Consider the following 21,583-nt stretch of genomic DNA (forward strand, 5'->3'; position numbering starts at 1 on the left):
TCTAATCTAGGGGTTCCAAATCAGCGGCTAACGGTCTATCTCCTCCTGGCAGCTTGCGGGGTTCTGGATTAGGGCCTTGTGGACGCCTTGCCACACGCGGAGCAAGCTACGTAAGAAAGGTGATCTAGGGGGGGTGATCTAGGCCGACGTAAAGATCCACCTCAGGGACGGCCTCCACTCACCGCCAAGCCTCAGTCTACAATCTTGAAGACCCTCCTGCAATAGGACCTTCTAGGTTTTCCCTCTTAGTGTGAGGCCGTAGACAACTAGCTTGCCCAAGAGGGCCATACTCTGATACTCTGGTTCTATGATCCCAAATCCTCCCTCTGACCGATGCCGTATGATGGTCGCCTACGCCACCTTGGCCCTGGAGTCCCTAGAGCCGTTTGACCTGGACCAAAGGCAATTCCGCACTAGGCCGCAAAGCTGCACAACGTAGGATGAGGAGAAGCACCAACACGAGGCGATTTACTAGGTTGTTGCTAGAAGGACCTAGTTAACCACGAAGGCTCGGCTGGCTAGTGAGAGGCGAGCCATACTCCAATAGGTCAACTTCCTTCAAATAGAATCGAGGATTGGAAGCAACTGCTGGGCGAGAGTGATGTCGAGTCCCACCTGGAACCCTAGGTACCGGATGGTCTGTCCTCTGCTCACCCATCTAAATCCCAGGTGAATGCCCCACTCTGTGCTAGAGTCTGGGTCTGTGAAAAAACTGACTTTCACCAGTTGATTTTTGCTCCCACTGTAGAACAAAACACCTCAAGAGCCAACCTCCCCCTTTCCAGCATCAACTCATCGTCCTCTATATAGAGTACTATATCATCTGCATACTCTGAGTCTAACAACTCAGTCTTCTCTCTCATTGGAAGTCAGAGGCCGCGCAATTCGCTCACGTGTGACTTGAGAAAGTGAAACATCGCCTCTGCAAAGAGTAGGAGTAGGTACAGGGCCAAGGGACAACCCTGCCGGACCGATCTCTCTAGCCGAAACTCCTCCCCTCGCCTACCACCTATGAGAACCTTGCTAGTGGCCGATCCGTAAAGTACGGAGACCCCGCGAATCCAAGCCTGGGGAAAACCCAACCTCACCATGGTGCCCTCTAGGAAATCCTAGTCCACCCTGTCATAAGCTTTCTCAAAATCCAAGAGAAGTACGGCTAGTCTTTGCCCATTGTTTTGAGCCCACTCTGTTGCCTCAAAGAAGGTGAATACATTGTCTAGGATTCTCCTATCCTGGGCATAGCCTGTCTGTGTGTCATGGATGATGTCTAGAAGCATGGGGCGTAGTCTCCTACCAATCATCTTTGCCAGTGCCTTATAGGCCACTGACAATAAGGTGATCAATCTCCACTGGGAAAGCTTCAACCGGTCTCCCCCTTTGGGAAGAAGACTGATAAGGCCTGCCGAAAGATTTACTGGCATCTATCCTGAAGTGAAAATCTCCTGGAAGGCCATCAGTAGGGGGTCCTTCAAGTGAAGAAGGCCTTAGAGTTGCTATCCTCTCTCATGCATTTCTTCCCATCCTGTGTATGGAAAGCCTCCTCTAGTTCCTTCTCTGTGAAGGGGACTAGGAGGGAGTGTCCCATCTCCTTTGTGATGAGGGACAGGATGTGATCCATGATATGCTGTCTACATCACTCTCCTCTAGCTAAGGTTGTCTCTTGTTGGAAAAGGCATTTGTAGTAGCCGGTGGCAATCTCCATCACCTCATCTGGGCTAGGAGTCCTCCCATACTGATCTCGAAGGCTGCGTATCTGATTTTCTGAGGTGCGAGGCTAGTGCACTTGGAAAAATTCCATGCACATCATGTCCCCCTTCCGCGCCCAAAAAGCTCTTGAGGTGCGGAAAAAAAACTCTGAGCGCCTGTCCTCTAGGCCAGCAAGGACTGCTTGCATGCGTACCTCTTGTGCGTGGAGGGTGGGATCCCCTGGTGCCTCCTATAATAATCTTTGTGTGGCTGCAAGGTCCCGTTGGAGTACTCTCTCCTCCTCCCAGCATTGCTGCCTGGCCTGTATGACTGGCTCTAGGCAGATACTACTCGACTCAGCTAGGACCTCTACAACCTCCTCTGCGATCCGGTCTCTCCTGTTCCACTCCCTGGTCCAAATCTGCTCTATCTATCTCGTCACCTCCTCCCTCCTCTAGATTGAGTCACGGATCTTACAGGATCGTGTGTCTAGGGTGGATGCTGGGGGATCAAGTGTTAGGAGAACCGGGCAATGATCGGACAACGTGGTGCCCGCCAACTGCCCAATCTGGCCTCCACGAGACCCTCCCCACTCTCCCACATAAAACCTGTCCAACCGCTCCAGCAGGAATCCACCTAGCTGCCTGTATTCCCAAGAGAAATCTAGCGACCTCTCCCTCCTATGGAAGGTAGGGTCTCTCCAGGGATCCCATGCTCCTACTGCTAGTAGAAGATCTCCCATGCCTCCTACTTCTTCCTAGCCATGCCTTGGTAGTTTGTGCCTCTGCCCTGCTAGTCAGCCTCCAGGTTGTTGAAGTCTCCTCCAACGATCCAGGAGTCCACCTTTGGGAGTCCATCCGCGATCTCCACTCAGAACCTGCTGCTTGCCCTAACCTCCGTAGGGGCATAGACATTGAGGACTCCAAGGCACGAGTCCCCAATATCCAATCTGATCCATAGAACCCTCCCTGCCACTATTGTCTCACGGTCTCGTACACAGGTGGTGAGACTCAAGCCAATGGAGGTATATACACATCCACTTTTGCCGTGGGCACCTATGGCCTGCTCCCAGTAAATGTGCAAGCTTCTCGGGAGTACCTTCCCTACCCGCTGGGCCTGGGTGAGGGTGAGCTTGTGCTCCTGTAGAAGTAAGATGTCGATCCGTCCGGCAAGGGCAGGCTGCAGCTCCTGCTGAACAATCAACTTTCTGGACTGATGTGTCCCACTGTAGTGGAGACTATTTACATTCCAGGATGCAAGGTGTAAGCTCATGGGGAAACCTGTGACTGATCGAACATGCATCTGTTGGGTGTGGAGGCTGCTGATGAGGAGGAAAAACGATGGGGCATGCAAGTATGCTTTGCCGTGGGTCTGGACAGTGAACTCCAATCCCCCATGGTGGCCCTCGGCCGGGACCATAGGGGTGATAGATGCTCCAGGTGGTACTATCAGTGTATCTATCAACCATACTGAGAGTTGTGACTCTGTACACTGGTAGAAGTGGGCTACGTGTGCCAGGGGCCACTCGATCACATCCCTCAGAGCTCTCCACTGTGGAGGGGCTCGAAAGATAATGCTCAAGTGTGGGACCTCGGCACCAGCCCACTAGTTAATGTCCATCATGCAACCAGGCCACTGCTATGCAAACAGTGCTAGTCCTTCTTCTCCCATCCACTGGGAGGTGGGGTTTGCCACCTGACTCTTCAACTCCTCTATCTGTGTCGATGTCCAATCCCCTAAGTGAGAGGACTGAAGAAAAAAGGCATAGTTTGGTCCATCCAGTGGTGCTAGTAGATGGACCTTGCCCCTCCTTGACTTATGAATCATGAAGATCCTCACCTCTAGAGGTGGTGGGAACTCTCAGCACTCCGCAACTCTCAGGTAGGACCATTGGCCACTGCGGAAGAACTCCTATGGCAACAACTGTGCTTGTCTCGGGACAATGTGACGGGCGGCAGGGGCAGATGAGCTGGTGGTTGTGTGGGAGAGGGAAGACTGCTGGTGCGAGGAGAATGTACGCGTGTGTGGCTCATCACCTCCTGTGGGAGGGGGGGGTAGGTCTGGTAGGTGCGGATCAGGCGGGGTGCTCGGTACGGGGGGTGGTGGGGGGGGAGAGGATCGAGGGATGGTGCAATGAACGGAGATACGAGGTAGGTGTGGGGGGGGGGGGGGGGGCAGGTGGCCCTAGAAGGGGGGGGCTGTGGGCCAAGGTCAGTGTGGGGGGGGGGGGGGGGGGGGGGTGGGGGGGCTGTGGGATCTCAGGTGAGGTAGTGTCTGGTGCGGGTGGTGGATGTGGGGGACTGCAGTCCTGCCTGATGGGGCTGGCTGTGGAGTGCTCTGCCGAGGGGGCGTCGCTTGCCCTTGTGCTCCTTGGTTTCGAGGCTGGGTCTGAGGAGCTGGCTGTGCCCCCCCTGCCCTCTCCGTCTTTGTCGTCTCTAGACCTGTGTGAAGCCCTCAGTGGCTTTGTCGTCTCTAGACCCGCCTTGGCTCTGAAACGCGTACAAACTGTTGCTTGATGCCCAAAGTCCCAACAGCGCAGGCACTGCCCTAGTTGCCAAGTCACAATGACCTGTTGCCTAAAGGAGTGATCTCCTCTCTCAATCTCCAGAAGCTTTGGTATACTCTTTGTGTCTTTCACGGCCACTCGTACCTTTGGGACTCCTGTAACTGTCACTGCATCTACAAAGGAGGCAGGAAGAATTGTGCCGAAGAGCCGTTCAAAGTCCTCCACTAACTGGCGGTACTCTACCGCCAGTCCGAGAAAAAGTAAGGTGACTGGATGCCTGAGAAATCTATTATGGAGTGCAAATGTCTCCACTGTGAAGCCTCTATACTAGGGAACCATGTTAATGACCCCCTTCGTGGAGGCATAGGATGCACTCTCCACTAGCTTAGGAGTTGCATCCGCAGAGGTGAGTGGAACCATGAAGATCCCTTGGCCCATGAGGAGTGCCTCCCTAATCTGCACTTTGCCAATGCGTAGTGTGGAGTGGAGCCAGTCCCGCAGCTGGGCCCTCGATGAGGAGTGTCCAACGACCTGACCAAAGATCGCTGAAGATCGTTGTTTCTTTCAACTCTAGCTCTGTGGCACAAATGGCTAAGAGTTGTTCCTCAGAGAGGATGATTCGCAAGGTGTTTGATTGGGAGGCACTCACAGAATGCGCCGGTGTCTGACCAGAGTTTTCCATTTTGCGTTCCTGCTGAGAACCTACCTATCATGTTGCACTGGTACCAGAGAGGGGGAGTTGCTATGGGGGAGGGAGCAACTGGAGAGGGGGGGAGGTATTGTTTTTTTTTTTTAATAATAAATCAAACTAGGCGTAGGCGATGAGTAGGGGGGGAGGGGCGACGGGCACAGGCGGGGATGATGTCTAGGGGGTGGGGGGGGAGCATTGGTGGGGGATGATGTCCAAGAGGGCAGGGGCACAGGCGGGTGCGGATCAGTGGGCGAGGGTGGAGGCCACAGCCGGGGGGAACAGGCGGGATGATGGTCAGGGGGCGGGGCGACAAGCGGGGTAGGCGACGGGCAGGGCGGGGTGATGAGCCACAAGCGGGGGCCCAGGCGGGGTCCGCAAGCAAGGAAGGGGGGGGGGGGGGGGAAGCAGCGAAGGCGACGGGCAGGGCGAGTGTGGGCGTGAGGGAGCAGGGGTAGCAGGCGATGCGATTGTAGGAATCGTCCGATAGGTCTCCAAATCAATCTACACTTTGCTAGCTGATACTTATCTAGTTCATTAAACATTGATCATTTGTCTATATGTTGATGATCTTTTGCTTACAAGGACACATGCTGATCAGATTTCAGCATTCAAACAAAATTTGCAGCAAACTTTTGAAATGTCAGACTTGGGTTCTTTGCATTATTACTTGGGGATTCAGTTCACACATGATGCTAGAGGCATTGGTCTATCATAGTCCAGATACGTCAGTAAACTTCTTGAGAAGTTTGGCTTACAGGATTGTAAGCTAGTCTATACACCAATGGAACCTAGACTAAATCTATCATTACATGATGACAGTGATTTGTTTGATATACACACTTATGCTCCAGCAATTGGATGTCTTATTTACCTATGCAACACTAGGCTGGACATATAGTTTGCAGTTTCAGCCCTGAGTAGATATATGCATCAACCATGTATGTCACATTGGCAAGCTGTTAAGCGTGTCTTCCGTTACTTGCAGGGCATTAGATCTCTTGGATTGCTTTATGCCAAGGGGGGACCAGTGCAGCTACATGATTACAGTGATTCTGATTGGGCTAGTGATTATGATTCACGTCACTCCACTAGTGGCAATTGTTTCTTTCTTGGGTCATCTTGCATATCTTGGCTTAGCAAGAAACAATCAATTGTTGCCACATTGTCATGTGAAACTGAATACAAAGGCAGCTTTCACTACCACAATTGAATGCGTATGGATTAGACACTTGCTAGCTAATCTGGATGTATCGATTATGGAGCCTACTCCTTTGTTCACTGATAGTTAGAGTGCCATTGCAGTGGCACGAAACCCAATGTTTCATGCACGCACGAAACACATTGAGATACATCATCACTTTGTAAGAGAGAGGCTACATGCAAGTGATATCAGCCTTGTCTATTGTCCTACCACCAATAATGTGGCAGACATCTTCACCAAAGCTCTTCCTTGTGACAAATTTGAAGTATTTCGCAATGCTTTAAATTTGATCTCCTTTGGTGGCAGATGATCCTTGTACTTTTGATCACTCTTCACTCTAGGGGGTTTTGTTGGGTTTTTACTTACACCTCACTTATGCCTATGCTCACATAGGAGTGTCAGTGATGATCAATAGGACGTGGGGCACTTTTTACTCTCGGTACGAGAGGTTTTTTCCCCCAGACTTAGTCTTATTTCGTATGTGCTTATATCACACACTTACGGGCACTTATCGTGTTCGGGTGTGAACACCCCCTACAACCCTAAGGTTTAAGGGTTGTACCTTGTACTTTCAGATTACACTCTTTCAATCTATTGCATTGGGTGTGGTGCTTCACTCTCCACACTGTCTACTGCACTTTGAGCTAAACTTCGATCCTCTCTCAATCTCAAACATGCTGGGGTGGTTCTCTCCTTCTTCCAAGAACTGCTATTCATTCAGTTGTTGCTTGAGCAATTTAATCTCTTCATCTTGGGATTTGACTTTCAATTTGAGTTTTTTAATATGGTCGCTCAGCTGCCTATTTACTATGCTCAGTCCATGGTTGGAGAGAGAGAGAGAGAGAGAGACGGATCTAGCTCTCACAAGCAAAAAAAAGAGAGAGATGGATGTAGCTCTCACTAGCAAAATTCTTTATTGAGGAGATTGGTATCTCCCATGGTCGCACAGTTATCCAAGCGTGGCTTGTCATAATCATTTCTTCTAACTCATTTGATTGCCCCTTGGCAAGAGATACTTTGCTTTACAATTTGGCATCCTCTTGATCTCACAACATTGGGGGGATTTTGCAACAACATAAGTATTCATAATTACATTTAATTTAGGCATTGTCACTTCATTTTGTATTTATTTATTTATTTTTAAAAAACCAAAAAAAGTTATGGTAGAAAATACTTGCACAATGAAAGATTTCGCTACCCAACAACTAACCCTCTGCAATGTTGGGAAGTATTGCAAATTTTCAAGGAAAGGGAGGGGCAATGAGGAGTGAAAGAGAAAGTCAATGATAAGTGAAAGAAAAGGTCAAGAAATTTTCAAAAGTTTTGATGCATTAAAGCACTAGCATCTTATTCACAAAATAAGAGACGGATGTAGCTCAATTGGTTAAGTTGAATGCCTCATGACCAGAAGGTTTTCAACTCCTCATTCCACCTGGTCATTTAGTATAGGTATATTAAAAGAGAGATTTGAACGCAGGTCAATGGGTTAATAAAAAAAGTGGCTTACAAAGAAAAAGGAGAGATGATTGTGCTCCAAAAAGAATGGGTGAAGGAGTTGTCTTGGATCTGGAGACACATGATTTCCCTTCGGTGGTGTTTGTTTCAGGCTTTATGTGGTGGATAGAAGCCCTAGGTTTCTATAGCCAGATTCTTCCTTGAACAACATGACATCGTGCATGGAAACACCAGAATTCAAGCTCCATGGTGGCATGTGATCAATTTTGAGCAGCCTGTTCCCCTCAAATCTTCTATGCTCTTGATTCATTTGGTCTGTTCCTGGAGAATGGTACTTGTGAAGTCTTCATGGTTTTCCCCTACAGATCGTGAATAGGCTAATTCTTTGTGGGCTAAATTGCCCAAAGTGCAAATTGTTGTTTCTCCACTTATAAAACACCATAGTGCAAATTGTTGTTGCTTCTTTTATACAACAAGCGCATAAACCTGTCCTTATATGTTTCTTTCTTGTCCAGTGGTGAGAGAACTTTTGGTTTCTTTTGTGTGTTGTTTGGTTTGGAGTGGTTGGGCCCCCCCATGCTTTCTAAGGACTGGGTCTTTGGAAACCCCAAGTTTCCAGACTCTCTGCAGCCACATATGAAGGTTGTTTTCCAGTTTCTATGCTACTGAGGTTGTTGGCACATATGGAGTGACTGGAACACCTTCCTTTGTTAAAGCTTGTAGACTTGAGGCCACTTTATAAAAACATCAGTGCACAGTTCACTATGGTTGATCCATCTTCTGCTTTTGAAATACGTAGATATGTTGCCCACCTGAGAGGTCTTCTTCATTGGCATCTTGACATCATTCAGATAGCAGATGTTCTCCCTAGAGATGAGCTGCTTCCTTGGCACACAGCAGTTTCTTCAGTCTCCTTGTCAATAATATAGACTGTTTGTAATGGTTTCTTAACAGAGAGAGACTGACAAACATGGTAGGAAATTGAAACACGCACCACAAGAAACATTTTCAGCCTGTTTTTTCACTAACGTGGACTTTTTTAATGGAATTTGAAACTGTGTTAGGAAAGGTCCCATCCCTTTGCCAAATGTGTCGCCAATCTCAGCCAAGAAATGTCTGGCGTATGTGCCAAGGTGTGGGGTAGTGCCATCTGTGAGCAAGGAGTAATCCTTACCCTTGATCCTTTTGTTGAGGAATGGCACTAAAGACTGAACTTCAAGTGAACTGGTGGCATACACCACCTCCAACTGCTTGGTGAAGCTTGAAGGTGAACCTTGAAGCACATGTTTCCTAGGGGTACTGCTCATGTAACTTTGGGATAGGTGCCTCTGATATTTTCTTGGATGGGGCTTTTCAAATTCTGGAATGATGGATGATCCCCAACCAGCTGATAGGCCACAGATGACGCCTGGAGGAATGTCAATATATCCCTAATGGCAAGCTCTATGTTAGGAGAAAAGCGGATAGGTGCAAAAGCATTGGCCAAGGGTGCATAGGGTTTCCCTAGTGAAGGTGGAGGACTGGCTGCTTTCTCGTGAGACTTGCTCGCTCCTTCATTTTGCTGGACTGGTAACTCTTAAATTATGTGAGTGCCTGAAACCTGCTGAGTTGATTTTCTTGCTGAAGGGGAAGGGAAAGCTGAGAAGGAAGAGGCTTGGCAGATGGGGGGGCGGGGGGGATGGGGAGGGGGGAGGTGATTTTGTTTTAATGCTGGGTTAGGTAATGTTGGGCTGAGGAGGGGGAAAATGCAGCTTGACGATATGCTGGAGGTGCAACACATGCTGGTTGGCCAGTGCACTCAGAAGTGTGGGCTGCAGCAGTGCATTGCAGGTGGAGGGCTGAGAGAGGGATGAGGCAGAAGAATCAGGGGTACAAGCCCAGCTCCTGGCTGTTCAGGTTTCTCATCCCGAAAAGTTCAGAATCTTGTAAGTTTTGAAAGCAAGTCATTCTAGGGGGTTGGTGGCAACTCAGCAACACAAAGCAGTAGGGGAGTGGGACAAGAAAAGAAAGCAAGGCAGCAGATCTCATGGAAAGGGGGTTGGTAGTGACTCAGCAACATGATGTGAGAGTGGGGAGACACAAGAAGAAGAGGTTGAGGCAGCAGAGCTAGTGGCAAGGGGGTAGGTGGCGATTGAGCACTGTTGGGAGGACAGCAACATTTAGATCGTGCTTTACAGTACAAAGACCCAACCGAAACTGGTAGTAACCAGTTTCGAAATAGGCTAGTGGCTGGTTGTATCTACTCATTGTTGAGATATTTTCTGATTGCAGTACTAGAGGCCCTTAATTATAGGACAGATAAGTACAACTATATATACTTGTATGACCAGTATGTTGTGATCTTTTTTAGGTCTGGTGAATATTTGTCAATGAAAATTCTGAAACCTCTAACTTGTTGCTGTAGGTGAAATTTTCCCCAGTTCATGTGGAGGATTTTGGCCAGATGAAATTAGTACATTTCATGCTGGAGAAACAGGAACATTTGGAGTTGTATATAAAGATTCTTACAACAATACTTTGAGTATCTCTGATATATCTTTGAATGTCTCAGCAAATATTCAAAGTGTTAATGGGTCAGGAAACTTTTCAATCCTCAATATAAACCCTGAAGACAGTATAGGGTATGGAACTATTGACTTTGTATCTTTTTCTTCAGGGGAACTGCTTATGTATGTCTATGTGAATAATACCCAGATCAGAAGCTCACCATTTTCTTTTCAAGTAACTCCAGGTACAGTTCGTGACACATTTACTAAGATGATGAAAGCCATTCTGGCAATTTGTTTCTTCTCAAAATCTTTTCTTCCTGCCCTAAAGGGTCTGCCTAAAACAAATGAAAAATGATTGGTGTTGTCTGTGACTCCTTCATGTTGGCTATGTAGCTTGGTGTCTTTGGATCACATATAACATAAAGTCAATCTGTGTTTGGAACATATTTTGGTGTGCTCACAATCCAGTATCGACCAGTTCTACATAGAGGATTCGATGACTGAATGAGAGCTTCCATGCCAGTCGTTCTGATACAACTCTTGTGCTGCTGATTTCTGAAAATATCTTTTGATGAATGGGGATTTCTTTTTAAATCCTATGAGCTACCCTCCAGAATAGAACAAAGGGTCTTCTTCTCTTTATTCCTCTACAGCCAGTCATGCTTCAACTACCTTGCATCTTGTCCACCTCTGTTTGTAGCTGAGGTAGTGAGCCCCTTTCTTTCCATATGTTCAATTGGTCTACAAGGTCATGGTGGTTCTATGGTGGAGTTACTGAAACTCCACTTTTTGGCCATTTCAAAGTTCCTATTTCTGTTTGTATTCCCATTTCCGTTTCTTCCTTTTTCATCCCTATAGCTATTGGAAACTCCTGAAAACTCCAAATACTTTCCCTTTCCATTTTCCATTCCTTTCGCTTCTCTCTTTTCATTTTCATATTTCCCATATCTCTGGTGGCCCTACTTGACAGAGTACAATATTAGAGAACAATTTCCATATTATTGCATCGTGGGGCTGCTGGTGGTCTAGGTAGAGTGTTCTTCTCTACTGTGATGCTACATCGCCCTCTCATGCTCATTGCCACATAGATGGAAGTATTACTCATTAACCTGCCTCATATGGCAGAAATTCACTAAAATTTTGGGATTGATCCTGGCCTAGAATAAATGCTAGTGATGTGCTTAACACATGTAAGTTGTGTGTCATTTCTGTTCCAGTTTTATGGAATAATTGAAAAAAAGATAGCTCTTAAAAGTATCTAAATGATGATCACAATAGAGGTGCCCTTTGGGAAGTATTGTTTCAGGATTCAATTCAGCACTCTTGAGATGTGTGAGGTGGAACTTCGCACCAATCCACTAGATATTTGGACTTCTGTGGCAGTCCTGGACACATCAATTCAGGCTAAGGAATAAATTTCTCTTGCTTATGGGCACTGCAATCATCACCACCTTTCTAGGCCTTGACAAGTATAAATACATTCTACCATGTCATTTGAGGGCTAGGACATTTACTTACATTGTTTTGGAGGGCACCCTTCGATATTCTTTAATGTGGGTCATTGTTCCTAATTCCTCACTTGCTTCCTTGATCCATCAGGATTTCTCAACTCATGGAGGTTTCCTCCATCAAAACAATTCCTTACTTAGACCTTCAATACCAGCTACTTTCATGTGGGATGGTGGGCCATCTTTGTCCCATTGTATGATGTAGAAGCAGGACTCCTTGGAGCTGAGAAAGGTTGTAAAACTCACCCTTGAATGAGGAGCAAGCGATGGCAGGCAAAGGAGGCAAATGCTAGACACAAGCAGAGACAAAGACCGAGACAGGGAGGACAGTGACATGAGAGGAAAGTGGTGAGGAAAAAGTGGAATGGTTAGCAATCTAGGAGACGTTAGCTGTCCTCTAGCCATCCATACCTTGACATTCCCCAAGAGCTTGAGGCTACTGCTCTCTAGTCACCTGTGCCTGTGGCAGTTGCTTCCAAATTGCATGTCTAAGCATCCACATCTGCTAAAGTTGATCCTAAGGACACTGCTTCCTAGACATCTGTTCCACTGTTTCCTGTCAAGGTACCCATGTCTGCAAATCCTGCAGTTGTCCTACAGGGTATAATGTCCTGTATACTGGCTTCAAAGAGCTGCAGTATGTAGGAGGCAGGGGATTTGTTATCTACATGAGAAAGTGGATGCATTACCAGGCATGCATGGGTCGTCCACATGATATCATTGTTTCTTTGGATTTTCCTCCTCTGCATGAGTTTGTCGGGATTGCATAGAGAAGACGAATGGATTTAATGTATAAGGTTTAGTTGGAATTATTGTTGGCACCACACTGTCCAATCACTCTCCTATCCAACACTCTTCGGTCAAGAGGATCAGCAGACTTTGTGTGTGTGTCAAGATTCCCACTCACTTTTTTATTATGACAATCTCAAAGAGTGCATTGCTCAGATTTCCTGGGGTCCAGGCTATATTTGGATGGTACTGCAGCCAAAGACTACCTGTGGAAGATCAGCTTCTTTATGGAGGTGGCCTTAAGGAAGAAAGAGTGCCTTATAGAGAGGGACACCAGCTAGAGCATCACTTGTGGCACTTTAGTGAGAGGAGAGACGTCCAAGGTGTAGATGGGTAGCCGAGAGGATGCATGTTGCCAATGCAAAGATAGATACCATGAAGGAAGAGGTTGATGTATCAATACCATGTGAGAGCTCGCCATTGGACATAACATGAGGCGATCCATCTTTGTGTCCTGCATCATGAAGTCTCTAATCTCATTGTAGCAGCCCATGAAGGTGCAGGAAGTTTTCATTACCTCAAACAAGATACTACCCTAAAGATTCTCCAAAGTGGCTTATGGTGGTCTTCTAGCTCCAAGGGCTGCAAGAGCTTTGCTAGAGCTTGCATATGTAAGTGCAATAACTTTAGTTTAGTCCAACACAACACAAGGCATATGAAATGCAACTCTGGCTTGCATTCACATCATTTTCACCACCCTTAGCGTCGCTACAACTTTTCAGAGAGACTCTCTACCAATGCTCCAACTTTTCTCTAGCAAATTTTAAGCTTCCCTAGAGCTACTTGCCCTCCCCCCAGACCCTTGCCCTCCTCCAATCTCTCTCCTAATCGTTCTGCTCACCCCCTTTCCCTTGGTTTTCTCCTTCCCCTTCCCCCTCCTCATCCTCCCCAACCGTTGACCTCCCCCACCCACTGCTTTCCCCTTTCTATTTTTTAACAGAAAAAGAGTAGAAAAAAGAAAGAAAAGGAGTACGAAGAAAACAAAAGAAAAGTAAAATAACAAGAGAGATAAACCCCTTATTGAGTGGGGCATCCCAGATTAGGTCACACATAGCTGCCCTTCTCTCCATTTCTCACTCAGCACTCTTGTTGCAATTCGTGGATTAGTGTCTTGACCTTACTCTCAGAGTTTACTCTCAGATACAACTCGGGGATACAACTTCCACATAGCTGATACAACTTGCAGATTAGTGTCTTGACCTTACTCTCAGAGTTTTATTTTTTATAAAAGTGTGCTCTAAGGGCCGTAAGGGGTTCTTCCCCTGATCCAGTTGTAGTGGGCGGGGGGGAACAAAAGAAAAGTAAAAGAATGAGAGAGACCAACTTATTACTCTCACCTCTGTTCACCACCATTGATGACTTGCACACATTGTCGACTGTGATGGGTTGGTAAAACAGGTGCCTGAAAAGTAGTAGTTCAACCAAATGCCTTCGTTTACGCACATGACCATTGGTGGACCTGGCATGGTCTATGATTTCCTACCTTACTGGTTCCAAAAATCAACCGTAAAAGCACTTTATGGCACTGCAATTGCAGCATGTGTCTGGTCATTGCTGCTGCCTCTACCCCTACCTGCGTTGCATTTCATCTTGTGTCCTCATCTCCTGCTCTTCTCTTGCAAGGTCGCCCTTGCACTGTCAATTTATTGCTCCTGCGGAACCTCTGCAAACAAACAGAAGCGCTGTCAATTTATTGCTCCTGCGGAGGCCACATTACATTCTCCATCACCCATACCTGAAAATTTCCACTACCGAAATTCAGCCTTCTCTTTCATCATTTCTGTAATCTCTGCCCTTCAACCTTGCTACCTTTCATCATTAAACCCTTAATCCTTCCAATATTCTCCATATTCATGGTCACCTGCAGCAGTGCCTTTCATTGAAGCACCACATGGAGCAGCCTTTGGAATTGATGTGTATGCTCACATCCATGCAAGCGTCAGATGATGAGGAGAGCTCGCAATCCACGGCTCTTGTTTTGGGTGCCTTTGTCTGTTTCTTCTTCATTTTTCTGACATTGGCCTAGCCATTGGTCACTTCAAGGTCCCTACTTCGCAATTGGTGGGTTTTTCCACGACAACACACCTTTTGGTCGAGTGTACAAAAATGTATATGGGTTCATGAGCTTGATGCCTGTGATGACATCTTCCACAAGAGGTTCGGACTCAGTTGTCGTGCCTTCCAACAATTGCTACAAGAACTTAAACCCCACAGACCCAAACAAGGTGATGGTGACTTTCTTCATGCGCCAGTGGAGCCCGAGAGAGCGATCAACTTTGTGCTGCTTTGATTGACTCACAAAGACTTCACCCACCATATCACCGAGACATTTGGCATTGGTGAGTCCACATTCTGAAAATATTGTAATATGGTCGACATTCTAGCCACAAAGCTCAAATCTGCCTACTTCTTCATTCCATCTGGGAAACACCTCTGAAACATCATTGCTACCTTTCAACTATAACATTGCTACCACATTTGTGTGGTGCAATTGATTCCAATCTGTGCTGACACAAGTAGTGTGTGATGCTTAAAAATGCATCTTGGATGTTTGTGTCCTTGCTCTAGGTGGAACCAAAAATGCTGCACATTGGAAGGCATCTTCGCTCTACAAGCTGTTTAGGGACAAGCACATTCTTCAAGAACTAGCAATCACCCTTCGAGGTGTGCGGGTTCTTGTTTGTTTGGCTGATTTTGGTTATGGAGCTTGTAGTCATCCAATAAATCCTTTTCGGGAAGGGCAACCCAACCCCCCAAGCACTCGAGATTGGAAGATGTTCAATCGACACTTGTCCAAGGAAAGAGTTCGCATTGAGCACGTCTTCAGGATGCTCAAAAATCATTGGCACATCCTAAGAGACATTAATGTTGACCTCCACAGGGTGCCAAAGGACATTGTTGCGTATCGTGTTCTTCAAAACATGCTTGTGGAAAACATGCGCAAGGAGCATCGTGATGAAGACTTTGATTCTCATCCCAACAATCTTAATTTCATGTGCAATTTCAATAGGTTTGAACATGTGCAGGGCCAAGCATTTCATCTAGTGTTTGAGGAGTGGTCTCATCGTGTCCAAATTTCATCAAATATTTGTGCATTCTTCAGCATTTGGGTTCGCAATGTTTGCTTTCTTCCATTTATTGCTATATGTGTAACACCTTCTCATTACTTCGATCTCATTTGTATTGAATCCAAGTTTTCATCATTGTGCAAATAATTTTTCACGTTTTATTGAAGACCTATGGCATTTCATGATACTTGAACATAATGCAAGTTGTAATGGTGGAAACAACATAATCTTAAAAAACATGATGATACAAAAATCTAGAAGAAACATGATGGTAGAAAATAATCCAAAAAAAAAGTATCATGGTGGAAACTGATTTAAATGAAGCATAATGCTTAGGGGTGCATCCAAATACTCTACTCATGATGGTAATCGGGTGCACTCCTCTTGTGGAGTGAACTGAATCTTCAAAGACCATTCTTACCACATTAGTCAATAAATCAGAGGACCAAGCTCCACTCAAGCTTAATATAAATGTTAGCTTATGTTGATAATAGTGCACAAAGGAGTAATCTAGAGGAATAAATTCTTGGAACTGCTCAAAACAAGTCCATAACAAATCCATTCTTGTGAATCAGAATGGGACTAGGCCAATTATTCCTTAAGCTATTGAATTTGAGTATTATTCTGGTCTATGATGATGTTGGTTGATTTGAGCTCTTCCGTTTGGACAACTATCAAAGCTTTTAGCTCTTGGGCTTCCGTCAACAACCTATCCCTGGGAGGGCAGACCACTTGATGAGCTGGAGTGTGATCCAGGAGAGAGGCTATGGCCGGCCTCTGCGGTCGCCAAAAAGCCACCCAGGTTCCTAGAGTACACTGCGAGGATTGGCAGACATGTACTGATGCAGGAGGATATGGATTGGGTGCCGTCACGCAGCAGGCACTGAGCGGAGCACAGCATCACCGAGCCCTTCCAATGGGCCTTCAGGCGCCGCCTATGGGATAGCTGGAGGCCGAGGAGGGTGTCATATTTTTTATGGCTGGTGGCATATGGAGGCTTGGCAGTGGGAAGCTAGCTTGCCCAGATGCAAAAGGAGGGAGGTTGTAAGCGCTACACACAGCAGCCTTTGGAAAACCCAAAGCACTGCCTTTGGTCATGTGAGGAGGCGCAGCTCGTGTGGAGAGGAGCATGCCGTATCCTTCGACGTATAGCACCCAGCCTTGGGTGCATCTCATGGGGAGCTTTCTGTTGGCAGGCAGTCAGCCAGGGCCGTCACCTTTTGTATGAGGCCGAGATGCAGGACATGATATTCATGATCGAGGCAGGGTCATGCGCAGTGGTCGGTCTAGAGGCTCTACCCATCCGTCAGGTAGTGGAGCCCACAGCAAACCGCTCGGAGGTATGGAAGATCATAGGGAGTCTTACTGGATGGCATATTTGGAAGGTGCGGTGCCAAGTGGCTCTCGGCGGAGAGAGACTTTCAGCACATGCGACCTTAGCAGAGCTCTCGACCTTCATCATCCACTCCCTCCGCGGCCGATGGGATCAGGTGTAGGGCGAGTCAGAAGCTCCGTGGTCACTTCATGCGTACTTGGGGCGGCCAGGGTCTGTTCTTTGTGATGCAGGCAGGCAGCCCCATTTGGCGATATAAAACCCCCAACCCCCCCCCCCCCCCCCGGCCCAATGGCATGATGTATTGGTGACTTTGCATCAACTCCAGCTAATCTGTTGAGCATGAGCACTCTGTTGTAATCAGCTTTTTGAGTAATATAATCAGTCACATTTTACTTGCAAAAAAAACAGCCTTTCCCTCTCCTTTGGTATCTCTACTTTAGATTTGGTATCCAAGCTTGCAAAGTAGACATCTCTACTTTGTGGGCATCAATGACCTTAGTCTGTTGCTCTATCTGTGTACAGAAGTCAGAAATTTTTTTTGTGGTGACAAAGACTAGTTGAGTATTAGCCTTGTTCAACTCCTTGGACTGCTATACCTCCTCATAAAAAGAAGAATAGAGTTACTGAATACAAGCAGTAACTAAGAGTTCAATAGAGCTTTGAATGTCTTTTCACAGAAATGGAATTGCATCTCCTATCACCACATGTTCCACAGAAGGAATTGAAATGTCTAGAGTACCATCTCTATGTGCTCTAAAAAGATTGGGCATTGTAAGAAAAGCAGGCAACTGAATGCAAAATTGAACAAGAAAGGGAATTAAAGGAGTGGAAACTAGTACTAATTAAGTCACTTGCTTAAGATGTTTCCTCTGAATGACCAAAGGAGGATCAGTATCCGCAATAATGACATCAAGATCTTTAGTAGGAGGAGAAGGGACCATTGGAGGATCAACCGCCGATGGTGAGAGAATTTCCTTCGCAAGGGTAGTATATGTCAAGAAAACATGAAGGTAGGAACCAAATGTGACATTAGTCACATTACCCATCATGACTCGAATAAAATGCTAATCCATTTTAGCAAGAAGATATGAACTCCAATCAATAGTAATATCCTTTAGCACCATGTAAGAAGCTATAAACAATTCCTTCGAAAGATAATTAGAAGGGATTTTGGCAGGCATGAACCTATCCTGAAGAAACTGGCACAACAATTTTCAGAATGAGTTAGAAATCTTAGATACAATAACTTCGGAAGTATTAATGATCTGCTTAGGATCCAAGACATCCATAGTCTGCTTCTACAAAAACTTAAAAATGTCCTTATTCGAGAAAAGTTGACGGGTAGTAGGAAAAGATTCACCATGGTAGGGTAAAGAAAGAGCATAGGCGTCATAAGGATTATTGTGTCACAAACAAAGCCAGACCTCTCGTTGTAAGAAGTTAAGAATTGATCATACATATCAGGATCATCAAGGACAAGTGGCAGTGTAAGAGCCACGAATTTGGATAACCAGACCTTAGAAATAAGGTCCGATTCTAGCAACTTCGAATAATCATGAGAAACCAATGGAACATACTGGACCGGGAGAGGAGTACGAGACGCCATTCAGATGGATCACACACACCATACACACATAGACAATCATAAGGAATGTCTATAAAACAACATAATAGCAACGGATAAGATATCAACAAAAGAAATAACTCACATGGACAACAACCGATTGACCAACCTAGGCAATCCACATCCTAAAAAATTTCAGCATGGCCTCTTCACTTATGCGACCGAAAGCTTCATGCTATGCAAACATATATGCACCTAGTATCCTCGTAATCAAGCAAAAATAATAATACACACCATACCCTGACTTAAATCAACATGACTAAAGAAAACTAAACTAAAACAAACCACAATATACTAATAACGAGATCACACCTAACTAAGACAGTCATCAACAACAAGGACTGAGACTAATAACTGCATCACCCATCCCATGCAGCACTTCATTTAGAAAGGGAATTGTGCAATGTGAGAGGAAGGGAAAATTTAATTGAGCGGTAAATTTTAATAATTAATTAACAATGGGTGAGTTTCATTAAGTGATAGACTTTAGTAGAAAAACGGCAGTTTATTTTACTCATTAATTAAAATTTTTAAAGTTTCACGATGCTTTGACATTTCTCAGACATCATTCTCAACTCAAGGTCTATTAATGCAAGTTTATTTTTAGAAATTTAATGTGTTTGGAGTGCTTTCTTTTTAGCATGTGCCTTTGTGATGGTGGGTTTATTTTATTACAAATTAAAATGTGTATTTAGCACACAAAGTGCATGCTACATGAATGGCTGGTTCATTTTAATTAAATTATATGGGTGTATAGCGTGGATGTGCGTAAAAAATGTAGTCAACTGGTTCCTTTTAGCAAAACATGTGAAGTTTGGTGCAAAAAAGGAAATAAGAAAAGGAACGGGATACCTAGAGGAGGTCCAAATGCGTACAAAAATTAACTAATATGATGAAAAAAGAACATGACCACAATTGAATCCAAAATATACCTTAGCTAGCTCAAAAATTTACACCAAGAAAAAATACTAAAACAACATATGTATTTTGTTCAATTTATTCTGGTTTTATTTTTAGATTTCATGAAGTGAAAACAGAGCTCTTGACAAACACGAGACTCGCCCTGCACCTAGTCCCATCGGCCGCAAAGGGAGTGGATGATGGAGGTCCAAAGCTCTGCCAAAGTCACTTGTACTGAAAGGCTCTCCCCGCCAAAAACCTCCTGGCATCGTGCCTTCCATATGTGCTATCCAGTAAGACTCCCTACGATCTCCCATACCTCAGAGCAGTCTACTGTGGGCTCTAGTACGTGGCGGCTGGGTAAAGCCTCCAAGCCGACCACCACACAAGACCCAGCCTCAATGATGAAAATCGTGTCTTGCATCTCGGCCTCATACAGAAGGTGATGGCCCTAGCTGATTGCCTGCCAGCAGAAAGCTCCCTACGAGATGCATCCAAGGCTGGGAGCTAGACGGAGGAGAATGCGGCATGCTCCCTTCCACACGAGCTGTGACTGAGGGGGTATTAATGAAGGGGAAGAAAAAAGGACACATTGGACCAAGGGTCAATCTCAATCATGCCATAAGAGAATACTTAGAGGACCTGCAATGAGAATAGGCCACGCTCATGAAGGAGCAAGAAGAGCTACTTACATGCATATGACAATCCTATGTAGAGGAAGCTCAAAGCTTTGTGTGAGCAGGTTAATCATGCTATCAAATTTTTTTTGAATCACACATCAATCAGTTGTCCTATAATGCTTAGCTAGACCTTCCACCATGCTAAGCCAGAAAGAATCTTAGAGAAGAGTTCCATTAAAAGGCATTTGGCGGCAAGCGCCAGCTAGCAATCTCCTGATTCTGGAGAAGCATCACCTTCCCCTAGGTGCACCTACCACTCTCAGCTAGATTTTGCTTACTAGTCCCCTCCTATCCGCACCCACAATGTGCAAAAACTTTGCAACTCTGTCTCAGACAATACACAAAAGTATTGAAGAATTGTGTATTCAGAGCCAAGCCAGAGCATTATAGGCTAGGCTGAGGATTAGGCTTGATCTGATAAATCTTCTTTCATAAATCCAAACAGGGCCTCAAGCCTATGAGACTTTTTTGGGCAACTCCTCAACCTGGTCCATCAGTTGACAGGAGTTCAAGGACCGTGTGCCACTACAACTCTAGATGCGAGCTTTATAAGGGAGGAGATAATAAGACTGAAGATTGTAGAGCAAGGGAGAGGAATCTAATGTACTTGCATACGTGTGTCTAGCAGTTTGAGGGAGGAGATAATAAGACTGAAGATTGTAGAGCAAGGGACAGGAATCTAATGTACTTGCATGCGTGTGTCTAGCAGTTTGAATAAATGGGGATGCCATGGCATGGCTATACACAATATTAAGAAGCATGAGCATGTTTAAGTTTCTTGGAACTCGATCAAGATAGAATTTATATCATGATAGCACCACAATTCTATTTAGGAGAAAGAAAAGTACAATCTATAGACCATTTTCTGGAAGCTTCATAATAAAAGGTCTAAGTCCCATACATAGAGATATATCTTACATGAATAGACTTTTTTATGCTCATAACATTCAGTCAGTTTGTATCTGCCATTTTGAAATTTGGTAAAACTGATTATCTGACACTTCCTTACCTTAACATTGCTAACAAGTAAATATGATGCATTTTCTGAAGTATAATGATTTTTTTATTTTCCAATGAAGTGTCAAAAGCTCACAAATTTAGGAAACTTTTCACACCACAACCCAAATTCAGACATCATCTTGGTAAAATCAACTCATCATTCATTTCCAGGTTCTTTGTATGCCCCCAAGTGCGAAGGGATGTGGGTGAATGACACTAACAAGTTTCAAGCAGGAACGTGTCCAAGTTTCCAGATATCTTTAATTGATGTCTATGGTAACAATGCATCTCTGGATACTCGTTATTATGATTTCGGTGTATCTAGCATGACTGATCAGGGAACGTATCAGGACATGATCAATTTGACTGCCAGTCAAGACACCACAGTTCCTTACAAAACAATTGGCTTTACTACTACTACTACAGGAAATTTTTCCTTGGATATTGAATATAATGGAACTGTTATCAAAGGCTCCCCATTCACATACTCAGTTATCCCAGGTACGTACTAAGTTACCAAGAATATCAGTGCAAACTCTCTCAATATAACATGATAACCCTTGTATATATCCTGAGGAATTTTAAAATATTATCTCAGAAAGTAAGTAGGCCTTTGGAGACTTCTTAGAACTTGGGTTTCTGGTTTTCTCT

The 21,583-nt window shown here is 45.2% G+C and overlaps 1 protein-coding gene across 5 annotated transcripts in view; it reads left to right on the plus strand.

Annotated features, from left to right (window-relative positions):
• Positions 1 to 21,583, plus strand: part of LOC148041852 (uncharacterized) — a 218,910-nt gene that overhangs the window by 154,349 nt on the left and 42,978 nt on the right. For all 5 annotated transcript variants that reach the window (XM_087683285.1, XM_087683277.1, XM_087683293.1 and 2 more), the window contains 2 exons: positions 9,944 to 10,270; positions 21,104 to 21,433. In XM_087683285.1, coding sequence (XP_087539411.1) covers positions 9,944 to 10,270; positions 21,104 to 21,433 — 657 coding nt within the window. The remainder of the gene's footprint in view (positions 1 to 9,943; positions 10,271 to 21,103; positions 21,434 to 21,583) is intronic.

This window comes from Lygodium microphyllum, chromosome 1 (assembly GCF_053477565.2).
Source record: "Lygodium microphyllum isolate KBCC chromosome 1, Lygodium_microphyllum_v1.1.10, whole genome shotgun sequence".
In the NCBI taxonomy this organism is placed as follows: domain Eukaryota; kingdom Viridiplantae; phylum Streptophyta; class Polypodiopsida; order Schizaeales; family Lygodiaceae; genus Lygodium; species Lygodium microphyllum.